This window comes from Symphodus melops (genome assembly GCF_947650265.1).
Source record: "Symphodus melops genome assembly, chromosome: 9".
NCBI classification, from domain to species: domain Eukaryota; kingdom Metazoa; phylum Chordata; class Actinopteri; order Labriformes; family Labridae; genus Symphodus; species Symphodus melops.
In genome coordinates this window covers 15,542,696-15,551,945 of record NC_136699.1, presented here as the reverse complement: position 1 = coordinate 15,551,945, position 9,250 = coordinate 15,542,696, and the positions used below count along the sequence as shown (strand labels likewise).

The window sequence follows — 9,250 nt, the reverse complement described above, 5'->3', positions numbered from 1 at the left end:
GGGGTGGAAAAATCACTTGTGCACATTTACTCAAAGAAGAAAAAGTGTTGACAACATGCAACAATCCTTTTTCACCACCTGCTCCTTACAGACTGTAAGTCCTACTATGTCCGCTAGACGTCGCTCGACGAGTAGTTGCGTTACGTTTCGTGACGTCAACACCATAGAAGAAGAACGGATATGACGTAACTGGTAGTTGACGTAAAATGGCGACCATCGTGTTGTAGTCAAAAACATAACGCAGCAATACGAAACATTAAATTAAAAAGCAGCGTCGCTCTACGGATGAAATAACGACCGCCGGGTATTTTGTGGGAACTTAAAAGGTAACCAAAGTTGGTAAACACACATTAAAGTGTATGTTAGCTCACGTTGGTGAAGATATCTGCTCCCTCTAGGATCATCAGAGAAGACAGACTAAATGTTATAGTCGTTATATTATGTTTAGGGTCTGTCTTACAGGCTGCATTGGTAGCCTAATATTGTGTTGTTGTTCCCGTGTCTTAGGCTCAGTCATGACCGAGCAGGCCACTGTGAGCTCGGAGGGGATTGTGGGTCTGGATGAGCCCAAGAAGATGACCCGGGAGGACTGGAGGAAGAAGAAGGAGCTGGAGGAGCAGAGGAAGCTGGGAAACGCTCCAGCTGAGGTCGACGAGGAGGGAAAGTAAGTTCCTGATGTGTGCTCCGTGGAGGAGCTGAATACAAGCTCCCAGCTTGTTGATTCTGAATAATAAAGAGTCTTACTAACCAGCAGGCAGCAGGAATGATTAATGTGTATTCATAAATATAACATATAACACTTCTCTACATCCAGCTGAGCACAGTTATTAACTTGTAGAGTCAGTTCTGTATTTAAAGTCATGCTGAAGTGTTTGCTTCGACACATTTTAAAGTTTAGAGAGAAACAGATGTATTTCATCCTGCAGTAAGCATGTGATATTTGATAGTTATTTATGTTATTGTTACTATAAAGAATACATGACAGTGTCAATGTGTCCTGATACAATCAGGGGGAAGATGGTGCTTGTTTTTTTTCTCTCATTAAATTCTTTATTGGATGTAATCTGTACAGCAGATAATGATGTGTAGACTGCTTTATAATGATCAGTAAGCAGCAGCACTAAACCGTCATTTTCAGGTCATTTGCTCTCTCACACCATCCAAACGTAATTTGTGACTGTTTTCTTTGCTGACTTCTGAGGCTGTCGGTTTAGCTCAATGAAAACAGTAGCACGTCTAAAAACAAGCATCAAACGAACTAAACATGAACTTATTGATTTGAAGACGCAAACAACCGTGTGTCCTTGCAGTTGGCGGTCGTGCATGCAAACATCATTCTTACAAAATTGTGCAACCCCATCCTGCACATCACTACTACAGCATTCTGTCCTCCTCCATGTGTGTCTTATTTACTATAAAAACAAGTCGTGTAACATCCCCCTTCTCCTTTTCCTTTTCCCAGGGACATTAACCCTCATATCCCACAGTATATTTCATCAGTGCCGTGGTACATCGACCCTTCCAAAAGGCCAACGTTAAAGCATCAGAGACCACAGAGTGAGATTCAGCAGCAGTATTCATCCATTGGAGAGTGGTACAAGAGAGGAGTGCAAGAGGTAAGGTGGAACCAATTAGTCAGTTTCCCCTTGCTGATGAAAGAAAGCTCAAAGTGAATCACGTTTTGTTTTTCCATCAAACAGAATAATGTCACCACTAAATTTCGTAAGGGAGCGTGTGAAAACTGCGGTGCGATGACGCACAAAAAGAAAGACTGCTTGGAGGTAAAAGTGATGAACAAACTTTCACTGTCGTCATTACAAGAGCTTAAATTCCTTTCTGATCCTGCAGTATAAAGAATCAGATGTAGATTCCATAACGTTCATCTCCGACGCTCCCCTTTTATGTCTTCAGCGTCCGAGAAAAGTCGGGGCGAAGTTCACGGGCACTGGCATAGCGCCAGATGAACATTCTCAGTTACAGCTTGACCTGGATTATGATGGGAAGCGGGACCGCTGGAACGGGTATGATCCTGAGGAGCACCAGCGCATCGTGGAAGAGTACGCCAAAGTAGATCTGGTAGGTTTGTAAGACTTCCCTTTAACTGTGGAGCGTTGACATTTCGACATGACAAAATCCAACATACTAACTCCCCGTTGACCTGTGTTATGTTCCTGCCTCTCAGGCCAAAAGGACTCTGAAGGCACAGAAGCTCCAGGACGAGTTGGCCTCTGGAAAACTGGACCCAACTGTGAGCATCCTGTTACGCTTCAAATGTGTTGGTGTCTAATTCGAGCAATAAAGTCCCTTTTTATTCCGAGGGCTAACTTGTCATCCCTTTGAACCCCGTCCTCCGCAGGAGCGGGAGCACGACAGTGAAGACGAGGATGAAGACAAATACGCGGACGACATCGACATGCCGGGTCAAAACTTCGACTCCAAGAGACGAATCACAGTCAGGAATCTGCGTATCCGAGAGGACACGGCTAAAGTGAGCGACACGTTTCGAAACATCAACCTGTTGTCATGCTGATCTGCTCGTCTTCTTTCCCGCTGAATGGAATGATGCTTGTGATTTTGTGGTGAACCGTTTTCGCTGTCTCTGTTTTCCACTGTCAGAGCTGACAGTTTTATTTGACATGTCTTCCTCTGTCTCTCGCAGTACTTGAGGAATTTAGATCCAAACTCGGCATACTACGATCCAAAGACTCGAGCCATGAGAGAGAACCCGTACTCCAACACTGGCATGAACCCCGACGAGTACGTTCCTCGTACGCTATTCTATCAGAAGAGACGTTATCCTCTTCCATTGCAATAACTTTTCATCTGTTTGGTGTGACAGGGTTGGATACGCTGGAGACAACTTTGCCCGCTATTCTGGGGACACAATCACCATGGCGACAACACAGCGTGAGTTATCAAAGAGAACTGCTCAGCTCTTTCACAGATCTGCAGGGTTTTCAGAATGGAAGCCTTCGATGTCTGTGTGTCTCAGGTTTAGCGGGTGTCGTGCTCCATGGAAACAAAACGACACATTAACGAGACGCTGTCATGAAAACCTCTATTTTTAAACTTCTTAAAGAAAAGCATTCATTTTCAAATTCCCATCAAAATGCGTCACTGAAAATAAAAAGGTCAACATTTTTTAAATTTTATGATGAAGTCTAGGTTTTTTTCATTTAAATATCTAAAAGATTTTAGGAATTAAAGGTCCAGTCACATTAGAGTTTTTGTACATTTACATGATTGTAACTATTTGATTGGCTTTTGATTTTCTTATATTGATCACACTCACTGAGTTTCATCACATCCTAATGACGTGGTGGTGGACTTTCTCGTATGTTATTAGTGTTATTGTACAATGATCAAATATATGGAGTGTATCCACTGAAGCACTGAGGACGTTTGGCCTTTACTAGGATTATTTATGGTTACAGTCGGGAGCATCAAACTCCCACTGCCTCCATTGGAAAAACGTGTTTTCTGAAGTGACGAGATAAAACACTAGTAAGTTATACTAGTCAAAATGCTGACACACACTGTCATGACCATAAGTGCAGCAGAAGCCACCGTCGCCCACTGCACGCGACCGCACAGCGTTGAAAATGTGGCCCATTCGTTGTGTAATGCAAAGTGAGTTGGGATACATTGCAATGCAGAACAGACTTCTAAACATCTTCTCCTCAATTCAAGTCAGCGAGGTGACCGACCTGCGTGCTGTCGCTCCACCTGTAGGCTGAGCGCTCAACGAGCGTACTGTAGCTTAAACTCTACCTGGTGAAGAGAAAAACCAGATGGTACCTAAAGAGCTGCACAGACACTGAACGTAAGGGACATACGCTTGCAGGAAGACAGTTTGAACCTTTTTTCTCTCCAGGAGACGGCTGTTATATACCGGTCTAATACTCAGTATTTTACAGTATGCAATATACCACCAGTTTGTTGCAGATAGTAAAACAAACTGTTCTTGTATAAAATGAAGGATATGAGATGAGACAACAAAGGCAGGTGACCTTTTTTTACAACGTGTGTAAAAGCAGTTGACTGAACGTGTTGTCATCGACAGTGTTTGCCTGGGAGGCCTATGAGAGAGGCTCTGAGGTGCATCTGCAGGCCGACCCCACCAAGCTGGAGCTGCTCCACAAATCCTTCAAAGTGAAGAAGGAGGACTTCAAAGAGAAACTGAGGGACGGCATCCTGGAGAGGGTATGCAGCTGGCTTTTTTTTTTTCCCTTTAGCAGCTGGTTGCTGTGAAAGTGTGCAAATCGAGGGACACAACCTGTCTGACTTTTTAACAGCAGTTTGAGTACAGTGCTCTTCTCCTGATGTTGATTGGGTTTCTGTGTGTGACTACAGTATGGAGGTGAAGAGCACTTGGACGCACCACCTCGGGAGCTGCTCCTGGCCCAGACGGAGGACTACGTGGAGTACTCTCGTCACGGTGCCGTGCTGAAGGGACTTGAGAAGGCCGTGGCACGCTCCAAGTATGAGGAGGATGTACTCATCAACAACCATACAGTAAGGACAATAAGAACACCTTGGCCTTTAATTAAACGCCATACAATTCAGTCACTGTCATCTGTGTATTAAATGAAGTTGTCTGTCCACAGTGTATTTGGGGCTCCTTCTGGAAGGATGGCTTTTGGGGATTCAAGTGTTGTCACTCCATGGTCAAGCAGAGTTACTGTACCGGAGAGGTCGGAGTTGGAATTGTAAGTCGATGTTCTAAAAGTTTGAAAAGCCTGGTTTGATACAGAAAGTGCACGTTTTTTGTTTGTTTGTTTTTTTCTAACTTCCACCCTGTTTGTTTACGTTACTTGAAGAGCAACCAAGACTGTGTTCCCTTTGAAGAGGGGCTCATCGAGCAACAGGAGGAAGAAGAGCCAAAGTCTCTGCTGGAGGTAAGACAAACCCAGAGGGGTCAAGACTCAGTGGATCATCTGTTTTCATTTCTGGTGAAACTTGAGATCAAACATGAGTTGACTTGTTTAATCCTCAGATGCATCGCGATAAGATGAAGGAGAAGAAGAAGAAAAAGAAGAGCAAAAAGAATAAGAAGCACAACTCTGACAGCAGCGAGTCTGAGGACGAGGAGAAGAAGAAGGAAAAGCTCAAGAAGGTAAAGTAATCTTTGCGTCTTATCATTTTTATCTCCTGGTTGATGTGCCGGCGACTGACCTCCTTTTTATGTTTCCTCCTCCCAGGCACTGGAAGCTGAGGACAAGTGGGTGAAGCACGTGGACGCCATAATGCAGCTGGATGAGAGGAAGAGGCCGTACAGCAGCCTGACGGAAGTGAAGGCGCCCACTGAGGAGGAGATGGAGGCGTTCAGAATGAAGCGCTGCCGTGCAGAGGATCCCATGGCCTCATTCCTGGGACAGTAATAAAAAAAATCTGCTGACTTCCCTGAACTCTCCCAAAGGACTCTACCAGAGCAGCTGCTCGGTGAAAAGCAGTCACATAAAACTCAACGTTCATCATGTAAATGAAAAGCAGGAGCTTTCTGTTTTGTTACTGATGTGACAGAAACTTTGTACAGTGTTTTGTTGATCTCGTTTTGGGTTTTTTCAGCTAAAGCTGGACGATAATAACTGGTTGTAATTTAGACCCTGCTTTTACTGATATCAATGCATTGTTTTTTTAATAAATCTGAATATTTTGAACTGTGTTGAAGATTATTTTATTTTGTGCATGTATTAGGCTCAAAGGGCCAAATGTTACATGAGGATTTATGTGGGTATAAATAAGTGAAGGGAAGTACTGAAAAGTAGGGCACTGACAAATGTTTTCAGTCCACTAGTTTTCTCTTGCTAGTATTTGTAGGGAAGAGTTCCTCTCAGCCTCAGTAGTTCCTTTTCTGGATGCACAAACAGTGTATTGCATTAATCTTCCAGGGAAGTTTTTATCACATTGTTTGGAGATCATAGTTTTTATCCAAAAAATAAAAAAAGTTTGCCACCTCTGCAAAATGTAACATTTTTCCTCGAGGGAATCTTCCCGACAGCTTCCATGGGCCCAAAAGTGTCTTCCATTTGTCTGTGACTATCCCTTTTATTTCATACAATATACTCAGAAACCTGCTGCACAGCCACTGGTTATGTAAAATGTGTGCACATGGTTGTAGTTAAAGGTGAACACAGTAGATTTCTAAACACAGGGCACTGCCTCTCCCAACAGCTTGAACTCTTAATGCTCTCAGCTCTTGACTCTGCAGCACAGAGATAAACGCATCCTGTACATTTCACAGACAGCACACTTTAAACACTCCTGCATGCTGCCTGCTTTTTCTCTTGTAACTTCAACTCTTGAGAGAAAGACATTATTTAAGTTAGCCATGATTGTATAACAAAGCTAGATGGCGACATGTTTTCCCATGTTTGTTAACGCACTATTTCCCATAGTATAAGTTGATGCGTCACCACTTCAGTGCACTGACTTGAATATAATGACTTCATGGTGAAAGTATTTTTTGGCAGTGTTCTTGCAGGGCGGATGTCATGGACTATGAGTCTCTGGGCTGCACATTTGTCTGCAGCACTTCTCCCAAAGAATGCTTTCTCGTCGGATTATTGGAATATCGTGTGCAGAAGTTTGGGCACGTTTATGCAAAAGAAGGACTTGGACAGATCAGGAAGATGCCCATATGTCAGCTGGTGAGTTATGTGTCCATGTATTACTATTTTGTCTGCATTCCCTTTGAAAAAGAAAACATGTTGTGGGCGCTAACCTCTGCTTTGTGCATAACAGATGCTTCACATCTTTCAGTAAGCACTGAGTCATAGTGTGCAACTCACCACACCATACCAAAAATTGTTTTGATGCTTTTTCATCTGATTAACTGGAGATAGCTTGCATGTACTCTGAAAACTCTCTCACATTTTCTAGTAGCATTAAATTAATTAAGTGTTTTGATTTACAACTGCTCGTCAACAGAGTGACATTCTCTCATTTTGTTTGTCGGCTCCACAGTGACCATCATGCTCCAGATATGTGTGATCTTCTGTTTGCTGTCACCTGTCTTCTCCCAGTCAACAACTACCTTACCCAAGAAGGGTCGAAACTTCACCATCCACTCCTCTCAACTCGTCTGCAGTTTGCCAGGCCCAGCAGGGCCACCTGGGAACCCAGGAGCCCCTGGACCACCAGGGGCCATGGGTCCTATGGGGCCCCCTGGGAAGGATGGCCCAGATGGGAAGGATGGAGAAAGGGGTGAAAAAGGATATGGAGGTAGATATTCTCTGAATATAATCCCAAAGTTAAAGCATTTTCTGGCAATTTAGGCAAATATTATTAATACACTAAACTACTAAATACAATTTATGCTATATTATTCTGTATATTGTTACTTACAATACATTTTTGTATTTTGTGTTACATTTTTATCTTTATTTTTTTTACTCTTATTGTATATGCTGCTGGAACCTAAATTTCCTGAGGGAGTCATCCCAAAGGTTCAATAAAGTTTAGTCTAAGTCTAAGTCTAAACTCTAAATTCTAATAAACAAGTCACTGGGAAACTTTGCATGGAAAATTAAACGATAATTTGGTCTGTTTACGTCTCTCTTCAGAAAAAGTAATTCCTGTTGATATTATATTGATGCAGTATCAGTCTTAAATGGAAACCATTTCATAACCAACTCATCACAGCTGACTTAAACTAAGCTTTATTGATACTAAATATTGACCTGTCAGCTTGACACTTTTAGTAATAGTAGTGCTGATAAACTACATTAAACCCCGTGAATGTAATTGGTATACTCCTTTGTTTTTATCCACAGGCACTTCTCCTTAATCCTAAATCTATCATTATATCCATCTGACCATAATTGGGGAATAAATAGTTCACTTAGGACCATTGATAATTTGTGAGCTAAAACGTTACATTAGGCTGATAGTTTAGCCTCTTCTGAGTTCTTGTTTTGAATATTCTGGTGTAGTGTGCTGGCCTGAGAAGCATTATTACTCGGTTTTTATTGTCTGTTCTCAGGTAATCCAGGGAGGACGGGGAACCAAGGTAAACCTGGTCTGAAAGGGCGTGAGGGTGTCATCGGCAAGGCAGGGCCTCGGGGATTAAAAGGGCTCAGGGGGTCACCAGGGATCGCTGGAAAAAAAGGACCAAAAGGAGAGTCAGGGGATGTGGGCGAGCAAGGAGAGCAGGGAGGCTGTAACTGTGCCGGTGCAGCCCGAGCAGCCTTCTCTGTGGCTGTGACCAAGAGCTACCCCAAAGAGCGACTTCCCATCCGCTTCAGCAGGATCCTGCTGAACGAAGGGAATCATTACAACGTCAGCAGTGGGAAATTTGTTTGTGCCATCCCTGGGGTCTATTATTTCACTTATGACATCACTCTGGCTAATAAGCACCTGGCCATAGGACTGGTCCATAATGGACAGTACAAGATCAAGACATTTGATGCAAATACAGGGAACCACGACGTGGCATCTGGTTCGACTGTCCTCCACCTGAACCAGTCAGACCAGGTGTGGCTGCAGATCTTCTACTCTGAGCAGAACGGACTCTTCTTTGACCCTTTCTGGACGGACAGCACCTTCACTGGTTTTCTCATCTACCCTGACCAGGAATATCTCAATGAGTCTGATAGAAAAGCTAATGCTCAGGGTGGCAGTTAATACCCTCCTTCAGATGTGTGTTTTTTAGGCCATTAACTGGCTTAACATTACAAATAAATGAGAAACCGATTTTTTTTTTAGAAGTCTGCCCCACGTGGGTAGGCCAGTGTATTTCAGATGTTTCTAAATGTTGACACCAGGGGGCGCACAAGGAGAACAAAAAATCAGCCACAGTTTGGGAACGTCTGAAATCATGAGAAGTCATCTGTTGGCTGAAGAATCCTTTCCGAGCGCTGTGTTGTTTTTGATATGCTGTCATGTTTTAACTATACTATGCAAAGACGATAGGCTCATGTTGTTAATGAAATTAAACCTGGCCTCTAATTCTACAGTTTGCGTTTTTGAGTAGGCTACTGTAAAACCATGCGAGGTTCTGTGCATGTGTGTGCGTGCGTTTGTGCAAGCATGTCCCAGTCTGTGCCCTAAATTCAGTTGAAATGTTAAGTTAAATCTTTTACAAAGGTGAAGTCAGACATTCAAGTTAAGCAGGCCTTTCAATGATAAGTCTTTCAACACATCTTTTTGAATGAAGGGGGGTTTCAACTAATTTAACAGATTAAGAATCATACTGCTCACACAGCAGATAGAGAAACACAGATATGAAGTTAAAATCAAAGTTGAGTTA

At 43.0% G+C, this 9,250-nt stretch overlaps 2 protein-coding genes across 2 annotated transcripts; both read left to right on the top strand.

Annotated features, from left to right (window-relative positions):
• The first annotated feature begins 161 nt into the window (after nt 1-161).
• Nucleotides 162-5,665, top strand: slu7 (SLU7 homolog, splicing factor). Its single transcript, XM_079352290.1, has 15 exons — nt 162-326; nt 508-664; nt 1,463-1,616; nt 1,701-1,781; nt 1,912-2,076; nt 2,183-2,248; nt 2,357-2,488; nt 2,660-2,757; nt 2,840-2,907; nt 4,064-4,203; nt 4,354-4,515; nt 4,608-4,709; nt 4,821-4,898; nt 4,997-5,116; nt 5,202-5,665. Exons 2-15 carry the CDS (start codon nt 516-518, stop codon nt 5,379-5,381), a joined length of 1,695 nt encoding a protein of 564 aa, XP_079208416.1. The 5' UTR covers nt 162-326; nt 508-515; the 3' UTR covers nt 5,382-5,665.
• An 835-nt stretch (nt 5,666-6,500) lies between these two features.
• On the top strand, nt 6,501-9,193 carry c1qtnf2 (C1q and TNF related 2). Its single transcript, XM_079352847.1, has 3 exons — nt 6,501-6,650; nt 6,967-7,224; nt 7,985-9,193. Exons 1-3 carry the CDS (start codon nt 6,548-6,550, stop codon nt 8,623-8,625), a joined length of 1,002 nt encoding a protein of 333 aa, XP_079208973.1. The 5' UTR covers nt 6,501-6,547; the 3' UTR covers nt 8,626-9,193.
• Nucleotides 9,194-9,250: the final 57 nt, after the last annotated feature.

Coding starts and splice junctions, on each gene's coding strand:
- slu7 (XM_079352290.1), top strand. CDS start 516: ATGACCGAGCAGGCCACTGTGAGCTCGGAGGGGATTGTGGGTCTGGAT. Junction 2,908..4,063: donor CACCATGGCGACAACACAGC/GTGAGTTATCAA, acceptor TGTCATCGACAG/TGTTTGCCTGGGAGGCCTAT. Junction 5,117..5,201: donor AGAAGGAAAAGCTCAAGAAG/GTAAAGTAATCT, acceptor TCCTCCTCCCAG/GCACTGGAAGCTGAGGACAA.
- c1qtnf2 (XM_079352847.1), top strand. CDS start 6,548: ATGCTTTCTCGTCGGATTATTGGAATATCGTGTGCAGAAGTTTGGGCA. Junction 6,651..6,966: donor AGATGCCCATATGTCAGCTG/GTGAGTTATGTG, acceptor TCGGCTCCACAG/TGACCATCATGCTCCAGATA. Junction 7,225..7,984: donor GGGTGAAAAAGGATATGGAG/GTAGATATTCTC, acceptor GTCTGTTCTCAG/GTAATCCAGGGAGGACGGGG.